Genomic DNA, 20,539 nt, shown 5'->3' with positions numbered 1-20,539 from the left:
TAGTGGATTTCCAGAAGGGCGATTGCAGGTGATCAGTCATGCTCCTCCGTAATTGTGATGTATGCCGCCCAACTCTTTTGCAAAAAAAGGTTGCATACCATTCGTTTGTATTCCTGCTAACAGTGTTTGTCATTTACTCATGCCTTTGTTAAGTACTTGCTTATCTTTTCCATCTTTGCGGGTTTGTTAAGTGCAAATTGATAGCTTGGTGCTTTGATTTGCATTTCTTTGATAATCAGTTGAGCATCTTTTCATACATTTGATTAGCCGCCTATATTTTTTTTTGAATGGTTTATTTTTATTCTTTGTCCGTTCTCTCAGGGCTATTTCTTTCAATGGGTTACAGGAGTTTTTTTAATAAGAACTTTCTATCTTGTCTTCCTGAGTTCTTGGGTTATGCTGAGAAATGAGTTTTGTTTGTGTGTGGTGTGAGGCAGGGATCTAACTCAATTTTCCGAAGTGAAGAAGTATGTGCCCTGGCATTGCGTGTCAAGTTGTTGCATTGTGCTGGTCTTTTGCTGAGATGCAGCACTGTCCTCAGGTAGTGCCCACACATTATGGCTGGATGGAGCCCTCAGGAGCCTACGAGGCCACCTCTCCTCCCTCATCACTGGGTCCAGTGAGAGCACTGGCTGAACTGGGCTCTTAGGTCCTGGGCCTTCTTGACTCTTGACCTCACCATTTGGGGAGGCCCCATAGAAGAAAAGGTGGGGGTGGCTGGGAGAGGGGGGTGCTTCAGGGCAGGAGTGAACCGCCCACTGGCAGACCTGGAGGCTCTCTGATGACACTTGGCTTTGAAGTCAGACAGATCTGGGTTTGAATCCCGGCTTCTCCATTCATTCACTTTGTGACCTTGGGCCAATGACCTTACCTCTCTGACCTGGAGAGATGCAGCTATGTGCCTTTCTACCTCTTGCAAGGGCCAGGCCTTGGCACCTTAGGGCAGGTGTTTGCTCTTTGAGGCCCTGGAGGGATCTTCTCCCCCACCTCTCTCTAATGGTGTTTCTGGGAAGAGGCAGCTATTAATGGCTCCGGGCCCTAACCCACTCCCCCTTCTCTCCTCCTGACCCACTTAATGAAGCCAAGTTTGCAAATGAAACATAATTTCAAAGACAGGCGTGTTGTTGAAGGTCTTGGGATGATCTATGCTTACGGCTGCTCTTTAGCAGCTGTGTCTTTGATTACTGCAGATGCTAACAAGGGGCCCGTAGCATCTGGTTATAGGGGCAGTGCAGCACTCTGCACCAAAGAAGGTTTGTCTGCCAGGACTGGGAAGGGCTTGCTGCAGAGGCCCTCCTGTACCCAGGGCCGGGGCTCATGTGGGCAGGGGACACCGCAGCCCAGGGCCCGGGGGCAGGCATGACAGCCAGGACCAGCGGCACTCTGGGCAGGTGGCACTCTGCACTGCGGTGACATGGATGCTAGGGAAGCACGTGAACACGACAGATGCACCTTGGCCCACAGGCAGCTTCTGCTCTGGATGGGGAGACGGGCAGCAGACAGTCGTGGTGAACACAATGATTTTGGGGCATGATGGGCCAGGGAGTTACAGCAGCATGCCATGGCTTTGTAGGGAGGGCAGCTGCGTGGCTAGGCGGTCAAGGGAAGGCCTTCTGAGAAGGGCGACTGGGTCGAATCTTGAAGGGCCAGTGGAGACCTGCGAGGAGAGGCTTCCGGGTCATAGGAAGAGCAGCTGTGAGGGGTTGGATCAATATTTATTGAGGGAGATTGGTCTGTGGTGGCTATTACTTTTGCCCAGTATTGTGTGGTTTTGAAAATAGTGTTATACTTGCCTCTTGAAGAGAATTTGGGCATTTCCATGTCTCCCCTTGCCTGGGGAAAGTTCAGGCAGCATGGGAGTGGCTGATGCCTTCGCGGGGTGGCGGGTGTTGGTGCCACAGCCTGACAGCCGTCCTGCATCCCAGGAGTGCGCGGGGGAACCGCTGTTCATGCTGTACTGCGCCATCAAGCAGCAGATGGAGAAGGGCCCCATTGACGCCATCACGGGTGAGGCCCGCTACTCGCTGAGTGAGGACAAACTCATCCGCCAGCAGATCGACTACAAGACGCTGGTGAGCACCGCCACCACTTCCCACCCCCAGCCCCTCCTTCTTGCCTGGTGGGCACTGCGGCGGGATCGCCAACCCTTCTGTGGAGCCCCAGTGGGCCCTGCTGGGCTGGCAGGGATATGGTGACCTGAGGGCTGATGGTGCCATCTTTCTCCACCTACAGACCCTCAACTGTGTGAACCCCGAGAACGAGAACGCGCCCGAGGTGCCGGTGAAGGGGTTGAACTGTGACACGGTGACGCAGGTCAAGGAAAAGCTGCTGGACGCCGTTTACAAGGGGGTGCCCTACTCCCAGCGGCCCAAGGCTGGGGACATGGACCTGGGTGAGCTAGGCAAGGGGCTGCAGGGGACTGGGCACCCTGACGAGGGCTTTGGGCTGTGTGTGCAGGGGCCCGGGGCAGAGCCGGCACCAGGGCACATCTGAGCTGCAGGCGACCAACTGGGCAGGGCAGCAGCACAGAGCCTGGCCGGGACAGTGGGGCCTGGGGCTGAGAGTGGAAGCAGGGACGCAGCTTAGAAGCTGCTTCCCGGCTTTGGGGAGGCAGCCCGGTGAGGATGGGGCGGGCAGGGCAGTCTCCAGAATTACTGTGGAGTTTGCAGAGACACCTGGAGGCAGAGGACTGTCATAGCTGGGAGAGAGTGCTCCCAGCTCTAGTGGTGGGACAGATGGAGGTGCCTTCTGCCCAGCCAGGATGCTGGAGGAAGAGGAGAAGCAGGTTTGGGGGCCAGGTTCTGGAGTCCAGTGTAGACGTGGATAGATACTGAGAGTGCCAGGCTGAGACATGGGCCTGGAGGCCAGGCCTGCAGGGTGCTCGCCCAAAGGGGGCTGGCTGCTCTCAGGGGGAGGGTAGGGAGCAAGACAGGGCGGGGAGAGGTTGGAGCAGAGGGAGCAGCACATCCCCATGCCAGGTGGTCTGGCACAGGACATCTCAGGCTCTGTGTTGAAGCCTGGGCTGCTTGGAGGCAGGACCTCCTGGTCCCTCCTTGCTGTGGTGCCCGAAGCCCTTCCCCACGTGCCCTGCCCTCCTTCCCCCACAACAGTGCAGTGCCCTCCTCCCTGCCTCCAGCGCCCTCCTCCCACCCAGCAGTGCCTTTCTCCGCCTGCCTCGCAGCGCCTTCCTCCCTCCCCATGGCACCTTACTCCTCCCCCCACAGTGCCCTCCTTCCTCCCCGCGGTGCCCTCCTCCCTCTCCCCGTCATGCTCCCCCTCCCCACAGCACCCTCCCCCCCCCGCAGTGCTCTCTTCCCTCCCCGTGGTGCTCTCCATCCCTGTGGTGCTCTCCATCCCTGTGGTGCCTTCCTTCCTCCCCACTGCACCCCCTTCCCTCCCCGCGGCACCCCTCTCCCTCACCGCAGCACCCTCTTCCCTCCCCTTGGTCCTCTCCATCCCCGCGGTGCCCTCCTCCTTCCCCACGGCACCCTCCTCCCTCCTTGCAGTGCTCTCCTCCCTCCCTGCAGAGTGGCGCCAAGGCCGCATGGCACGGATCATCCTGCAGGACGAGGATGTCACCACCAAGATTGACAACGACTGGAAGAGGCTGAACACACTGGCCCACTACCAGGTGACTGCCCCGCCGGCAGCCCAGCGGGCTCTCTTCCCAGGGCCTCTCCTCCCTTGGGGGTGCGGAGCAAGGCGAGGAGCAGTACAAGGACTCCAGCCAGCTCTGCTGCTGGGTTCTGGCTGAGCCTCATTGACACCAGGTGAAGGTGGGGGAGAAGGCCCAGAAATCACATGTGTGGACTATCTCGGCATCATCCTGACATCGTCCCAACAGCCTGGAGTCTACCGATGGGGAAACTGAGGCTCAGAGTGGGACAGGGATGTTAGGGATACAAACCCGGAAAGAACTGGGGCTGCTCCATGACCACTGTCCACGTGGGCGGGGGTCAGTGGTGGTGTCTGCTGGCCTTCTGCACCCAGGTGACAGACGGCTCCTCAGTGGCTCTGGTGCCCAAGCAGACATCTGCCTACAACATCTCCAACTCCTCCACCTTCACCAAGTCCCTCAGCAGATACGGTGAGTGGTGGGCCGGCGTGGGGGACGCAGGGTGTCTCCTCTTCGTGCATTTCTGCTCTCAGTTCGCTTCCCTGGAGCCCCTTCAGTGCTGGCCTGTACGGGGGCCTCATCAGGGCCTGTCACTTGGGCATGGGGCCTGGAGAGGTGGTGCCCCCGATGTTTCTGGTGGGGTGCCTGGTGAGTGGGGCTGACGGGGTGCTGACAGGCGTGTGCCTGCAGAGAGCATGCTGCGCACGGCCAGCAGCCCTGACAGCCTGCGCTCACGCACGCCCATGATCACACCTGACCTGGAGAGTGGCACCAAGCTCTGGCACCTGGTGAAGAACCACGACCACCTGGACCAACGTGAGGGTGACCGCGGCAGCAAGATGGTCTCTGAGATTTACCTGACACGGCTGCTGGCCACCAAGGTGGGCCCTGGGGGGTCCCACGGGCGTGCAGGGACAAGACAGATGTTGTTGGAGCAAAGCCCCTGGTCCTTCCCCTTCCCCACGCCAGCGGCGCAGGGAGGTGGGGTTCCAGGTGTGCAGGAAGGGACTGGTGGTGTGGTGGAGCCTGGAGCTGTGCTGCTTGCTGCCCCAGGGCACTCTGCAGAAGTTTGTGGATGACTTGTTCGAGACCATCTTCAGCACGGCCCACCGGGGCAGCGCCCTGCCGCTGGCCATCAAGTACATGTTCGACTTCCTGGACGAGCAGGCTGACAAGCACCAGATCCACGACGCCGATGTGCGGCACACCTGGAAGAGCAACTGGTACCTGGGGAACAGGGACTCTGGGCGGGTGTGAATGTGTCTTCTCTGTGCGCACAGAGGTGTGTGTCCTCTGTGTGCGTGCGTGCGGGGGTGTCTGCGTGCATGCGGGGGTGAGTTTCCTCTGTGTGTGCGCGCACGCATGTGGGGGTGAGTGTCCTCTGTGTGTGTGCTGCGTGTGTGTGTGTGCGCGTAGAGATGAGTGTCCTCTGTGTGTGCGTGCACTGGAGTGTGTTCTCTGTGTGTGCGTGCGCGGGGGCATGTGTGTCCTCTGTGTGTGCGGGGGTGAGTGTGCCCGCTGTGCTGTGTGTGTGTGCGCACAGGGTGTGTCCTCCGTGTGTGCAGAGGTGTGTCCTCTGTGTAGGGATGTGTTCTCTGTGTGCAGGGGTGTGTTCTCTCTCTGTGTGTGGAGGTGTCTGTGTGGGGGGTGAGTGTGTCCTTTGTGTGTGTGTGTCTTCCACGGGTGTGAGTGCATTCTCTGTGTCTTCCACGTGTGTATGTGTGAGTGCATTTTCCTTGTGTGGGTGGGTTTGGGTGTATTCTCTGTGTGGGAGTGTGAGTGCACCCTCTGTGTGGGTGTATGTTCTCTGTGTCTTCTGTGTATGCGTTTGAGTGCATCTGTGTTGTGTGGGTGTGAATGTGTCCTTCATGTGTATACAAGTGTGTCCTCTGCTGTGCAGGTGTGAATTTGTGTATGTCAGGTGTGAGTGTGTGCTTTGGGTGTGCTGTGCAGGTGTGGAGTGTTCTCTGTGTGTTCTGTGCAGTTGTGAGTGTGTCCCTCTGTTGCATTGGGCCAGGTGTGAGCATGTCCATGTTCTCAGGACCACGTCAGCATGGTCGTGCGTTTGTGGCCTGGTGCGTGTGAATGTGTAGGATCTTGTACGTATGATTCTGCATCTGCCTGTCTGTGACTGCACATGTGGGTGTGCGTGTAACCATGTGCTTGGGACTGTACACGTGTGTCTGTGTGCACTTGGCTGTTCATGTGTATGACTGTGTACGTGACTGTGTTGCCGTGTGTTTGCATGTTGTGTGTGTGTGTGTGTGTGAGCGTGTGTCATGTCTGGGAGACAGGCAGTGGGCTGGGTGGTAAGGGCAGCCTGCCTGTGGCTGGGCAGCAGGAGACAGCCTTCAAGACTCTGTCCTCACTGGGAACCCATGGCCAGTTTGAAATCAGAGTCAGCAGGACCCCGAGGTCATGGGCTGACCCCTTCCCCACATCGTGAGAAGGGGAGGCCGAGCCCCGACGGTGGGGTCTCGCCCTGGTGGGGACAGCTGCCCTACCCCGAGTGACCTGGCCTGAGGCGTGGGCCGGGCGGCACCCAGATGGCCCTGACTGGGCCACCCTGCCCACAGCCTGCCTCTGCGCTTCTGGGTGAACGTCATCAAGAACCCACAGTTCGTGTTCGACATCCATAAGAGCAGCATCACGGACGCCTGTCTCTCGGTGGTGGCCCAGACCTTCATGGACTCCTGCTCCACGTCCGAGCACAAGCTGGGCAAGGACTCGCCCTCCAACAAGCTGCTCTACGCCAAGGACATCCCCAACTACAAGAGCTGGGTGGAGAGGTGTGGGGGTGTGGGGGGTGCGGTGTGGGGATGGGGTGGAGTAGCGGTGGGGCAGGCAGCGGCCGAATTACACCCCCTCTGGCCACCCGCAGGTACTATGCCGACATCGCCAAGATGCCGGCCATCAGCGACCAGGACATGAGCGCCTACCTGGCCGAGCAGTCAAGGCTGCACCTAAGCCAGTTCAACAGCATGAGCGCTTTGCACGAGATCTATTCCTACATCACCAAGTATAAGGACGAGGTGAGCCTCGCTGGCGGGGGGCCCTTGTGCTGGGGAAGTGGGTATGGGTGCCACCGGCCTCAGCCCACCCGGTCTCGGGCCCTCTGCTACCCCCGCCCTGCCAGTTCCCATTGTCTGTCAGGGTTCCCAGGCACCCTGGTTTTGCCTCTGGCCATTCTGACTGAGAAGGGGCTGTTGAAATGGCTGGGCGATGCGGGGCCAGGTCAGTGCAGCGTGCCTCTCCTGGTAGCCAGGGCCTGGGCCAGGGAGGTTTGGTTGCAGGGTCTCTGGAAGGGAGGTTGTGGCGGGTGACAGTTCTCTGAGCCGGTCCAGACAGAAGTCTCCCAGCTGGGCCTGAGGCTTTTCCTTGGCTGGCCCTTTCCCCTGTCTTTCCCGACTTGGAGAGGGCCCTAGGGAGTCTCCCTGTCATTTGCACGGGTAGAGGCACCAGAGAGCAGAGGCCTGACTGGAGGGCTGTATGGGCGAGGGCCAGAGACACGCACGGTTGAGGTTGCAGTTGAGCACCAGGCCAGCAGGCCTAGGAGGAACCGAATGTTTTCTCGGGTGAGGCGTGAGTGTCAGTGAGGGTTTGGGAAGAGAAAGGACGTGGCCTGACTGATGGGTGCTGGGGGTGAGGGGAGTAGGCCAGTATGGACTTTGGGCGCAGCCAGGCAGGGAGGACATTCCGGTGTGCTAGAGGGAGAGCTGCCAGGGCCTGCCAGCCTGGCTGGATGTGGGCACGGAGCCAACTTTCAGCCCGAGCAGCTGGAGACATGGAGGTGCCTTGAGCGCAGGTGGGGAACTGCAGAGGGGCAGGTCTGAGGGGTCAGGCTCAGCTTCGGGACATTCAGGTTTGAAGGGTGGAAGTGCAGGCTGAAGCTCAGCATTTGGAGGCCACCTGGTCACAAGGGCTGTGGTGTTGTGAGGCTGGCGGCTAGCATAGGAAGTGAGTGTCAGCAGAGGGGTCGAGGATAGGCCTGAGCATCCCAGGCAACAATGCTGCAAGGCGGGGCGGGGTGGCTAACTAAGGCAACAGGAAGGGGGTGTCCAGGGGCTTGGGAGGAGGGTAGGAAGGTAGGAAGAAGTGCACAGTCAGGAACAGAAGCAGTCAGGGCAGACATGGTGGGAGGATGAGGAACAGGTACAAAGGTCACAGTGACCTTGGTGGGACTGGGGGGTGGACAGGGTCAAGAGAGGTGACCGTGTGGCACATGCTCGAGGGATCGACTAGGAGAGCATGGGGGAGAGGGTGTGTGAGCAAGGGTGGCTCTAAGCCCTGTCCCAAGGAGGAGATAGGAGCAGGTGGCCACCCTGCAACCTACCATGACGGGTCTGCTTGCCTGCCCGGGGGAAATAGGAAGGAAAGTCTGAGCTGCAAGCCAGGAGGGGCTGTGACTGGCCTGGGAGGAGCCTGAGATCCCATGTGCATTGGAATGAGAATGGGGTACAGGGACGGGGCAGCGGCCTGCTCAAGTCCAAGTGAGATGGGGTTGGGGCCTTCACTGGGCCATCTGCTTGGGGTGGGGTCGGGGGGGACACGGGCAAGACGGTGACCTGGGTGGGGCCCCTTTGCCACACCAGATCCCCTTCACCACACTAGATCCTTTGGTTCATAATTGGAGGAATAAAGCCTTGGAATCTGTCTAAGCTCCTGCTAGCCATGGCCATGCCCCTGGCATAGGGTGTGGGGGCAGAAATGAGCTGCCCAGCAGCCAGGTACCAAAGCACAGCCCACCCTCCTGTGTGGCCTTGGGTGCTCGTGCCTTTTAGAATGCCTCCTGCCATGCAGTGAGTGGGTGGCCCTGGACAGCCTAGCAACACCCACCCACGCCCTTCCCCCCCCAGATCCTCGTGGCCCTGGAGAAGGATGAGCAGGCACGGCGGCAGCGGCTCCGGAGCAAGCTGGAGCAGGTGGTGGACACCATGTCCCTGAGCAGCTGAGGCAGCAGCCAGCGTCTTTGCTTAGGGTGGGGACAGGTAGCATGGAGCCAGCAGGCTAGGACAGGGCTGGGAGGCCCCGTTGTGGTCCCTTAGTCCTCGTCTCTGGAGTGTTCAGTGGCACTCAGAGCCCCCGGACTGTGGGACTCTGTGAAGCTGACCTCGTCTCTCCGTGGACCAAGTCCTCCGGCCCCTCCACGCCCTGCCCAGCACGGAGTAGGCTTTGTCTGTGTCTGCACCAGGGAGGGGGCACGAGCGGTGGGCTTGCTGCCTGGTGAGAGCTGCCCGGTTGAGTTTGTGGGGGACAGAGGGTGAAGGCAAGGCCAGAGCCCTCCTGGAGCTGACCCAGCACTGCCTCTGTGGCTGTGGCCCTACCCATGGGCTAAGTCTGGGTGCTTGGGCCTGGTTGGCAGCTGAGGGAGAGGCTGAGGGCCGGGGCTGGGTCAGGATGTGTCAGGGCTGCTGGGCCTGTCACGCCACTGATTCACCGCGTGCTCCTGCAGGCCAGGCTGTATCCCCTGCTGAGAGAGGCACCCTCCAGCCTCCCCTCCTGTGGAGGGGCTTCCCAGGGGCTTCGTAGCCCCTGTGGCCTCAGGCTGGGTTTTGGAACTCTGTATGTCCTCAGGGCTGCGCCTCTGGAAGCCACTCAGGCCCGGGCTCCGTCCAGGTCCCAGTGTGCACGCTTATTATTTATTGCTCCCAAGCCAGGCCCCAGCTGCCTGGGAGGGTGTGTGTGCTCTCCCAGGCCACCGAGCTTCTTGGGGCAGGGCCCCCCACTCCTCCTTGCTCACCTCTGTCTCTCTGGTCCCCATCTTTTCTCTGCCTCCCTCTGTCCCCCCCTCCCAACTTCCCCCCTCCAGTGGCTTCCAGCCTGGCATCTCAGTGGCATCCGGCACCTCAGTGGGGTGGTGGGATATCTGGGGACTGTAGTTTTTTTAGGCGGAAAGAAATCCTGCTGACTGCGTAAGCAATGAGAGCAGTGGCCAGGACCCTCAGCCACACCCTGGCCTGGGTGTTGGTGGGCTTGGGGACCGGAGGCCAGTGAGCAGAGGGACTGCAAACCAGCTTCTACCCACTCTCACCCCAGTGAGCAAGAATGGACTCGTTTTTAATGAAAGACTTGTACATGTATATATGTATATGTATATATTCACATGTGGTTCCCGCTTTCAGCCCCAGTGGGGCGTGTACAGTCACCGGAGGAAGAGAAGTTTGACAGACCATCGAGAACAAGAACTTTAGGGCAGTAGGAAGAATACCAAATGGTCCAGGGAGGTGGCAGAGCTGCCCCCTAGGGGGTCCTCTGCCTGGACCACACCACCGTGTGCCTCACCATATCGAGGGGGACTCCTTCCTGCCGCCCGCGCGTGCAGCGTGAGCCCGTGGGTGACTGCATGACTGTCCTAGCGTTTAGTCTGAGTTGATCTTTTTAAACCTGCAAGTGTTGGTACTAGAGGTTGTTAGACCTTTTTTATGTTTTTTAATTAATTAGTCACTTGTGAAAGCAAATAAGCGGCCGCCCCTTTCGAGTTCACTCCGATGGTACTAAAGACCCCATGACTTTAAGGGACAGCTAACTGTGTCCGGGCCAGCCTGCCCTCGGCCCAGCCCAGCGGAAGAGCACCCCCAGGCTGCCACACGCAGCCTGTCCTGAGCACGGGCGCCAGCAGCCACACCAGGTCAGACGGGAGCCATCCAGGAACTCCTCATACAGGAGGGAGATGGGGTGCCCGGGCCCCCCGGGGCCTGCAGCAGGCACAGGACTTCCGTTGCTCCAGCTCTGGCTGGCCCCAGCCTGTGGGGCGATGCAGACTCTCTGTCATTGCGGGCCAGAGCAGAGCCAGGCTCCCGGAGACCACGCAGCCTGGGGGCTCAGTTTCCGCTCCCCCTGCCTTTGGCTGGGAGCCCCATTCCTGGGGCACCTCCCACCCCTGCTCTGACACTGGCTAGGCCATAGTCAGATTCTCATTTTCCCATAAAGGTCTTCCCTGGATGCTGGCTTAGCGCAAAGCCACCTGTGCTTCCAGTTCCACCTCGGTCAGGTTGGGCTTCCCCGGGCTACCCCCCGAGAGCCCATCCCGATTCCCTCCCTGCCGAAGCTTCACGCTGAGGGGTGGGGACCCTGCCCAGCTGACCTTGTCCACGTGGGCCTCCCTGCAGAGGCGCCGTTGGGGACTCGGGTCCTGGAGCACACACTCGTGTCAAGCCGCAAGCACTTTAGCAGTATCTGTTTACATACACGTTGAAAAAGCTGATTCTGAACAAAACGTCTCCCAGTTCAGCAGGCCTCAGGCACCCTCCCTGGCCCACACCCTCAGGGGGAATCAGGGTCAGGTTCCTCTGTCATTAATCCCCACAGCCTTCCTGCCTCTTCTGGGTGGGGCTCTGGCCTTTGGTCTGGGAGAGGGTCCTGAGGGAGCGGGATTGAGCGGAGCGTACATCAGCGGTGGGCAAGTGCCCTGCAGGCCACAGTGGAGGTGCTGTTCAGGTGACACCCTGGCCCACTCGACACTGCTGCTACTGTCCGCCCTGCAGGAGGGCCAACGGGACGTTGGGGTGTCTTCCTGCATCCTGGCCCCGCCTGGCCCTCTTCCTATCCTGGACTGTGCTTCCAGGGTGCCCCGAAGACAGCACACCCTCGGTTTGGGAACTTGAGGGCTCTGAGGAGGCCCTGATATACCTCGAGCTTGCCTTGCACCCCCAGAGCCTGACCCAGGTCACTGGCCCCTACCACTTCCCAGCCTTGGCCTGGGGTTTGGGGCTGCCAAGGAGCAGGCTGGGATGGGGTGCATGGCACTGGCTGGCACCCCCCCGCCCCGTGTGGGCATGGGACTGTTGACATCGAGGAACCAAAGCTTCCTTCCCTGCCCTGCTGGAGTGACATTTTTGAGAGCCTCCTCGGTGACCCTCCTGGCTTGGGGCATGATGGCTCACGTTGGTGCTACACAGCTAGAATAGATGTATTTAGAGAGAGAAGATATTTTTAAGATGTCCACAATTAGCTGTCCTTTAACACTGCAGACTCCCATCCGCAAGCAGAGCGGCCCTGCGTCTGCACTCTGACAAGCCCGGCAGTGTTTCTCACGGCAGTGGCCGTGGCTGCCGGGGCTTGTGGCCTCAGAGTGTGTACATACACGGCTATTTCCTATTTTACTGTTCCTCAGATTTAGTATTTGTAAATACACACACATGATGGAGAGATTAAACATTTTTGCTACAGCACCTGGCTTGGGTTTTCCTTGCAGGGTGGGCTAGTGGGAGGTGGCAGAGCAAGGCCCCTTGCCCGGAAGGGCCTGGGGGGTGGGCCGGGGCATAGCGTACTAGAAGGAGGGGGTCAGCAAGGCTCAGGTATGTCCACACTGGGGTCACACCTTTGAGGGGGGCTGTGGCGCTCCGTGAGCAGGGAGAGCCTCTGACTGAGATGTGTGGCGCGGGGACTCCTGCAGACCTCGTGGGGAGCCCTGGGTGTGCTGACATGGCGGGGCTCCCCATGACTGTTTTTAACAGCTCTCCCCCAGGTGATTGCATAACCAGCCTCCATGGGCTGGGCGTGTAGACGGGCATGCCAAGGGTACTCGACCCCAGCAGTGTCACACTTGGGACAAAATAGCCACGCTGAGCCCCACCCCAGAGATTCTTGTGGGTTCTGGGGTGCTCCAGCCTGTGCACCATTTAAAGTCTGAGGTGAAGGTCACGCGCAGTAGGCTTCAGATGGCTCAGCAGTGGCTCTCACGTGACTGTTATGTGGGTCAGGACTATCTGGGGATCTTTCAAAATGCAGACCGGGGAACAGAGGATCCTGGAACAGAGTACTGGCGCAGTCGATGGCCTGGAGATGTGGCTCTGGACAGCAGGGCGGGGTGTTGAGTTTCCTGGGCCCTAGCTGGTGGGGAACCTTAAGCTAGGAACCTAGTGAGGGAGATGCTGGCGTACATTTTCCTCAAAGCCGTTTCCAGCACAGACCTGCTGCTCAGTCTCATAAATCTTGTATGAAGACTGTGTGGCTTTGGGCAGGTGGTCCTGTGTCTCTGGCCCTGTTTCCTCCAGTGGCATGAAGGGCCGGCCCCCCAACCCTGAAGGGCAGGTGTGGCGGCCAGATGAGATGGAGGGCAAGTGTTAACTTGAGAGGTGTGATGCTGCCTGTGCTCCAGGCAGACCCCAGAGGGTGATGTGATGATATTGAATATGCACTAGGTGTGTTCCGCCCCCGCCGAACTCCGCAGTAGCTTAGCTCAGTGAGACCCCGCCATCCTGTGAGGTGCGGGCTAAGGCTGTCTCCAATGTACAGATGATGGAGCCGAGGACAGAGAGGCTGTAGGCCCATCCAGACCCCCAGGTCGGCGGATACCAGGAGAGAGGCCCAAGGGTCCCCAAGTCAACATGCTGTTCTCCCATCCAGCCTGTCTCCCAAACCCCATCCAAAGGCTTTGACAGTACCTCCTGCTCAGACAAGGCCTTCCTCACAACCGGGCCACAGGCATTGAGCTAAGCGCCAGGCTCAATTACTAAAGAGAAATCAGTGTAATCACCATGAAATTGCATCGGAAACAAATTTAGCAAATGCGCCCCATTTGGGGTGTGACGTGGCCTGCTCTCATGGCTCAGGCCCTGCCAGCCTTTCGGCCCAATCAGCTTTGCCTCAATTACCCCGCCTGCACCCAGCCCCAGCCCAATTCAGGCGGCCGTCTGGGAGCGCAATCAGGAGCCTGCGGTGATCAACGTAATTGCCTGTGAGTGCTCGGGAGGCTGCCCTCTGATTGCAGCGACTGGCGAACCCAGGCTGATCAGGGCAGGGCAGGTGGGGGGTGTCTGTGGGTGGCAGAGGGGCTAAGGCCAGTGTGGCCCAGGCAGGCCAGCAGCACGCCCCCTTTGAGTGCCTTGAGAGGGTTTTAGTCTCCAGTGTGGCCCAGCTGGGCCTTGCTCAGGACCCAGCACATGTGGCTGACCCTCTCTCTGTGCCAGGCCTGGCCTGAGTGGGGAAATCTGGCAGAGGATGCAACACACTCTGAAGCTTCTCACAGCCTTTGGGGGTCCCATAGCCCTCAGGGGTCTCACTGCCCTTGAGTGTCTCCACTGCCCTTGGGAGTCCCACTGTCCTCAGGGGTCCCACTGCCCTGAGGGTCCCACAGCCCTCGGGGGTCTCACAGCCTTCGGGGTCCTGCTGTCCATGGGGATCCCACTGTCCTCAGGTGCCACTGCCCTGGGGGTCCCACTGCCTGTGGGTGTCTTCACAGCCCTTGGGGATCCCACTGCTCTTAGAGTCTCACTGCCTTTGGGGGTCCCCACGCTTTGGCCTCTCTTGCTCTGTGCGGCTCTGTGTACCACTGGTCCTCCCATTTATCTCACCGTTTTCTTTAAATACACTCTTCCCGTTTTAATCATAAACGGATAACCAGTATCGCTGGCCATAAGTAGAAGGTGACTGAAAATAAATACAATAGAAGAAAAAACTATTAAATTCTAGCAGCAAACTATTGCCCACATAAAGGCTCCCTCTGATGGAATTATCAATTGTTCTGCGGAGCTCAAGGCTTTAACAGTCACTTTTTGTCCTGATGTGAGAGGATTTCTGGGCACATGTGTTGCTGTTTGTTCTCAGGCCTGTTCTCCATCTGGCCCTGCTCTTTGGGGGGTGGTGGACCCCTGCACAGGCCACTTCTAGGCTCCCTGCCGACACTTCAGGCCAGAGGCTGGGGTGGAGGTTCTGTGTCTCTCTCTGGGCTCCATGCACTATCTCCTAGGGTCAGGCCTTCCCAAGGTCCTGGCTCCCACCGGGCAGCCCCCCTGGCCCAGCTGGGAGCTGGTGACAGCACCAGAGAACAACAGTGTCCTGCTGCTCCTCTGTCTAGTTCCTTGTATTAAATCCCCTCTGTTGAACTACTTTGTTTTCCTGACTGGATGCTGCTCTGTACAGTTCCTCAGTGTCATTTACCGTCACGGCTATGTCCTATCTAAAAACACCTCATGTTCCATCGACAGCGTCTGTTGCGTGGTTTTTAGAAACTTGACATTCGCAGACCCGGAGGGCTGGCCTTCCCCTCATGTGTGTCCCTGCTCTGCCCTCAGCCCTTGCTCAGCGGCTTAGAATGCTGTTCCCTCGGCCCACTGGACAGCCCCAGGCCCTGCTCACACAGGGCCAGCTTCACCTCCCTGTGACCTGGCCTCTGTCAGAGCCAGGCATGCAGGTGTGGGACATTCCTGTCATTCTTTGTGCATTCCTGGGCTTGAACAGATGGGGGCTGGGAGGAGGCAAAAGCAGCTTAGTCCAAGAAAGAGAACCTGAATGGCCTCTTCTCTCCTGGTGAAACATAGGCCTTAAAAAGTAGTTTTCAAGACTCAAAGTCCTCTTTCATCAGACTTCGGGAGTGGAAGGTGGCAGACAGACCTGACTTGAAACCCTGGGTCTTGTACTTAGTAGCTGAGTAATTTGGGGTAAATCCCTTTCTCTTTTTTAGCCTGAGTTTTCTTCACCTATAAAAGGGAAGACACACTCTACCACCCCCTCCCAGGACCAATGATAGGATTCTGTGGTAGCGTTCACGAAGGGTGTTATAGAGATGATGTTTGCAGTATCTGTAGTGTGTTTTTCTTATCCCATAAGCCTTGTGGCCTGGGAGGCAGATGCTACGTAGAAAGCAGTCCTCACTTGGTTCTTGGTTGCAGAGCTGACTTACTGTTTCAGGCCATCCTGAGACAATGGACATGAGCAGAGGGGAATTTCTAAGCCCCGTAAGCTGTCTTTACATGTCATAAGTAAAGCTGGGAGAGTAGAGTGTGGTTTCACCACAAACCATGAGCAGAGAGGGCTCAGTTACCCCTGCCCTGGGCTGAGGGAGGCCCCTACCTCCCTGGGAGGCTGTCGGGAAGACTGAGGAAGAGGCAGGGTGAAGGGATCCGATGGACAGTCCTGCTTCCTCCATTCTAACAGATAGCTCCCTGCCCTGCATGCTGTGTACAAGTCGTCCAGAAACCCCTGGTGGCCCTTTGAAGGGTCCAGAAGTACTAAGTGTCCACCATAGCAGCAGGAGCTTGGGGCTAACTGAGGTTGGGACAGAGTAGCAACAGAGGGTCCAGCTCGTGTCTAAAGGCCAGGGGGCATTAGTGATGCCTGTGGCTGAGGGCAGAGATGGGATCAGGGCTGCAGCTGTATCACCTCAGGAAGAACCGTCATAGTGCCGTCTGTGTGAAGAGCCGAGGGAGGTGTGCAGTGCCCAACCTGCGCAACTGTACGTGGCAGCCCTGGTGGGAGGCACTTCAAGCAGAGGCCACAGATACAGACCACCCTTCCCTAGTGCCAGGAGGACCCATAGGCTTTGCCTTAGGCCCCAAGCCACCTTGGGAAGAAAGAAGAAAAGGTTGGGAGGAGCCCTAGTAAAAAGTTGAACTATGACCTAGACTTGACATTGTCCCAAAAGAGACAGTATTTAAACAAGAGATTGTTTAACTGGCACTTGATAGAGATTTTTTAGTTTATGATTTTGTTCCCGATGCCTTGCTGGGTGGAGCTTGGGTGCAAGATTAGAAAGTTACAAAAAATTAAGACTCTGCATTAACAAAAATACATGAGTAGAGCTGCAAAAATTCTCATCCCTGGGGAAAAGATTCAGGCTCAGGTGCAGCATGGGTGGGTCTGGCTTTGCCTGCCCAGCCTCCTGGCCTTTTCTGCACCTGCAGGGTGCAGCTCAGCGCCCTGTGGGCTGCTTCTCCTCCCCTCTATGTGGGCATTCCGATAGGGCCGCCATATGCCTGGCCAACGTGACCCTGCCTGGCTAAGTAGAGCATCCCTTCCCACCTCAGGACAGTGTGTCATCCCTTCAGGATGGTTTCTCTTTTCTTTCATTTCCTCTCCTCCTCTCTTTTCCTTCATTCCTTCCCTCTTTCTTTTTTGCTGAATGGATGGAAAGGGAGAATGCTCTTTTACATGGGAGTAGTTGAGGGTGAGTTTGTAACCAAGAACTGCTGGGAGCTAGTCCATGAGTCTGCCCAAGAATGAACCAACTCAGAGGAGTATAGAGCCAGGAGATGGAGAGAGAGAGGTGGAGAGAGATGGACAGAGAGATGAAGGGAGATAGAGATAGAGAGGGAGATGGAGAGACATGGAGAGAAAGATGGAAAGAGAGATGGAGAGAGACACACAGAGAAAGAGACTGAGGCATGGAAAGAGAGAGAGATGGAAAGCGACAGGCAGAGGTGGAGGGAGAGACACGGAGAGAAAGATGGAAAGAGATGGAGAGAGACAGATGGACAGAGACAGAGGGATGGAGAGACACACAGAGATGGAGAGAGAGAGAGGGAAAGAGGGAGGGAGAGAAGGACGGAGAGATAGAGACACAGAGAGAGAGAGAGAGACAGAAGAAGAGAGAGATGGAGAGAGAGATGCTCAAAGATGTACAGATAGAGATGGAAACGGACAGAGAGGGAGAGACACACACAGAGAGATGGACAGAGAGATGGAGAGAAAAGGAGAGATGGAGATGGAAATAGTGATAGATGGAGAGAGAGACAGAGAAAGAAAGATGGACAGAGAGATCGTCTAAATTCCTGGATCCAGCTGTGCCTACAGACTAGGTCTATTCGGGCCTTCAGTTGCATTGTCCAACAGATTCCCTTTTTTTTTTTTCTGGCTTTGCTTAATCCAGTCTGTCATTTGCAGCTTGAAGAGTGCAGAGCTGCATCGTCCAGTTCAAGAACCCCTTGTCCCAGGTGGCTACCATACACTTTAAACATGGCGGGTCTGCATGGAGATGGGCTGTAAGGGTAAATGTACATCTCATTAAATTTTTTATATTGATTGCATGTTGCAATGATCATATTTTGGATGTATTGGGTTAAAACGTGTTATCAAAGTTGATTTTGCCTATTTTTACTTTTTAAAATATAGCCACTGGAAAATTTGAAATTGCATATGAGATTCAGATTTCTGGCTTGCGTTACAGCCTTAGACTTCCATCAGACAGAGCAGGTCTAGACCAATTTTCTAGGGATAAAAGAATATACTTTGTGTATGTGTGTGTGGATTGGGGGATGATATCTATCTTAACACCAACTGCTTTTACGGAGAATGATTTCCGCTACTCAGAGGGGTTCTTGGTTTTCTGAATATTTCTGGGGTTTTCATATAAATGAAATTACACAGTATGTGGTCCTTTGGGATTGGCTTCTCTCACTTAGCATAATGTTTTTGAGGTTCATCCATGTGGTGGCATGTATCAAAACTTCATTTTTTTATTGCCGAATAACATTCCATTGTATGTATATACTAGATTTATGTATCCTTCGGTTTATGGACATTTGGGTTGTTTCCACTTTTGGGCTATTATGAATAATAGTGCTGTGAATATTTGTATACAAGTTTTTGTGTGGAAATACGTTTTTATTTCTCTTGGGTATATATACCTAGAATTGCTGGACCATGTGGTAACTCTATGTTTAACCTTTTGAGGAACGGCCAGACTCTTCCACAGCAGCTGCACCATTTTACGTTCCCACAGCAGTGTATGAGGGTTCTGATTTCTCCACAGTCTGACCAACACTTGTTATTATCTGTCTTTTTTATTATAACCATCCTGGTTTTGATTTGCATTTTCCTGATGACTAATGATCTTGAACATCTGCTTGCGTGCTTATTGGCCATTTGTATACCTTCTTTGAAGTAATGTCTATTCAAGTCCTTTGCCTATTTTTAATTTGGGTTATTTGTCTTTCTATTATTGAATTATAGTAGCTCTTCATATATTCTAGATACAAGACCATTATCAGATATATGATTTGCAAAAATTTTATCCCATTCTGTGGGTTGACTTTTCACTTTGATGATGTCCTTCAAATGCTCTGCATTGAATTTTTAAAAAATGAGAAGTTTGATGTTATATCCAGGAGTAGGCAGATGGAATCCAAGAAACAGAGATTGGAGGCAGCAGGCAGGGAAGTAGGGAATTACCTGGGGAAAAACAGAGAAGGCTGAACTCTGGAAAACAGAAATATTGAATACAAGTTCTGTGAAAGCCTGTCTCTTGGTGATAAACTCTCTCTGTTTTTTTTCTTTCTGAAATTATCTTTATTTCATCTTACCTCTTTCTTGAAAAAGAGTTTTATTAGATACACAATTCTTAGTTGAACTATTATCTCTCAGCACTTTGAAGATATTTGTCTATTTTTTCGTGCCCTCCATTATTGCTCTAAAGAAGTTGACTGTCATTCTAATTGTCTTTACTTGAAAGTGATTTCCTTGTTTACTTTCTCTTTGTGGCATCTCGTTTTTATCTTTGGTATTCGGCTGCTTCAACACAGTGTCTTCCTGACCTTTGCAGTACAGCTACAGCAAAGTATTCAGGATGTCAACACCTCCAGCGTTGAAGACCTTGCCTGGGGGTAATTTCTCCAGCCTTCCCAATGACTCTAAGGGCCTAATCCCCAGTGTTCAATGCCTTTCTCTTCGAGATAGCTGGAGTGGTTTTGTGCAACAGGTCTCACTGATGTGACAGAGGGGCCCTCATTCTCTGACCACAATATTGTCAGCTGCACTTTTGCCCTTTGTCTCATTCTCACAGGCTCTGGCTCCAATGCCTCAGATGAATGTCTTGGAGGATGGGACTGATGCTTTCCGTTGCTAGTGGTAGGGCTGCATCCCCACCCCAGGTGTTTCTTGTTCTCTGCTGCTTGCTCCTACTAATGTCTCATTCACTCATGAAGCATTGCTGGGGAGGCCAGGGGGCTCCTCTGTGGTTCCCCTTGGAACTCTGTCATCCCATTTGATCATGCTGTTCCTGTCAGTGATTTAGACCAGAGGAAGAATGTTGTTGAGAAGTTGTTTCTGTAGTAACCCCAGTCCAGCCTCTGACAGTTCCTTATAAACTGCAGCGCCCCTCACTAGCCTTTACTAAAATTTGGAGTCCTTTCCAGCAGTCTCCTAGCTCAGGTTTACCTGTCATAAGCTACCACTTCTGTCTGCAGCTTGAGAATCAGGGCATGGCATCAGTACCCAGAGGTTCTGTGCCACCAGCAGGTGTGAGGTTGGAGTATTCTTCAGCTTAACTGTCCAATAGTTAAGACTGTTCCCTTCTGTCTCCTCGCACAGAGCTCAATAGACTGCTGGGGTTCCTGCTTGGACATAAATAAATAGGGAATAAAAGTGTGACCCATCCCCCATGACAGGGTATGCTGGATTAGGAAGCAACCACACAGCCAGCAGAGCCGCTTCCACTTCTGTGGCGTGCCCCCAACCTGCTTGATACAAGTCTATTAAATCTCTCAGGTGGGGGCCCTTGAGACTTGATAGGCTGCCATTCTTGACTTTTGAATTCCTGCCAGCTGAAATACTTCCCATAGCAACTGATTCTCAAAGTGTCTCCCATGCTGAGTATGGATCAGAGTCTGGAGGAGATTTTCCCCACAGTTTTGTGCCAGGCATGAGCGATGGACAACCTCTCCTAGGTGTGAGGTGGAAACTGTGGCCACTGGGTTCTAGAGACCAAACAGCAGGGTCCAGAGTTCTGTTGTCTGCTAGTCTGAACTCTCATCCATTTACTCAAAGGCCACCTTCTCATTGAGACCTCCCTTGACCACCCATTTAAAATGGCTATTTCCCCATGATACATCCCCTGTGTTGCCCTCAGGTCTGCTTTGTTTTTCTCTAAAGCACACATACCCTATGTTTTATTTCTCTTGATTTCGTCTGTCTGGGTCCCTGCTGTATCTTCCACACCCGAAACAACACCCAACATATAGTAAAAAAAAAAAAAAACCCCAAAACCAAACCCACTGCCATCGAGTCAATTCCAACTCATAGAGACCCTATAGAACAGAGTAGAACTGCTCCCATAGGGTTTCCAAGGAGTGGCTGGTGGATTCGAACTGCCAACCTTTTGGTTAGCAGCTAAGCTCTTAACCACTGCACCACCAGGGCTCCTGACATGTAGTAGGTCCTAAATAAATAAATTTATTGTGTTTAGGTGAAAGTTTACAGATCAAGTTA

General features: G+C 55.3%; 1 protein-coding gene across 2 annotated transcripts in view; it reads left to right on the top strand.

Moving 5' to 3' along the window:
• The window catches only part of PLXNA1 (plexin A1), a 66,709-nt gene extending 54,924 nt beyond the window's left edge, over positions 1-11,785 (top strand). For both annotated transcript variants that reach the window (XM_049862531.1, XM_049862532.1), the window contains exons 24-32: positions 1,926-2,072; positions 2,233-2,392; positions 3,528-3,631; positions 3,991-4,087; positions 4,307-4,497; positions 4,670-4,839; positions 6,193-6,405; positions 6,498-6,648; positions 8,473-11,785. In XM_049862531.1, coding sequence (XP_049718488.1) covers positions 1,926-2,072; positions 2,233-2,392; positions 3,528-3,631; positions 3,991-4,087; positions 4,307-4,497; positions 4,670-4,839; positions 6,193-6,405; positions 6,498-6,648; positions 8,473-8,568 — 1,329 coding nt within the window. In that variant the 3' untranslated portion in view covers positions 8,569-11,785. The remainder of the gene's footprint in view (positions 1-1,925; positions 2,073-2,232; positions 2,393-3,527; positions 3,632-3,990; positions 4,088-4,306; positions 4,498-4,669; positions 4,840-6,192; positions 6,406-6,497; positions 6,649-8,472) is intronic.
• The last annotated feature ends 8,754 nt before the right edge of the window (positions 11,786-20,539 follow it).

The sequence above is a fragment of the Elephas maximus genome, chromosome 20, assembly GCF_024166365.1.
Source record: "Elephas maximus indicus isolate mEleMax1 chromosome 20, mEleMax1 primary haplotype, whole genome shotgun sequence".
NCBI classification, from domain to species: Eukaryota; Metazoa; Chordata; class Mammalia; order Proboscidea; family Elephantidae; genus Elephas; species Elephas maximus.
The sequence above is the reverse complement of the archived record's forward strand: the minus strand, read 5'-3'. Positions and strand labels throughout refer to the sequence as shown.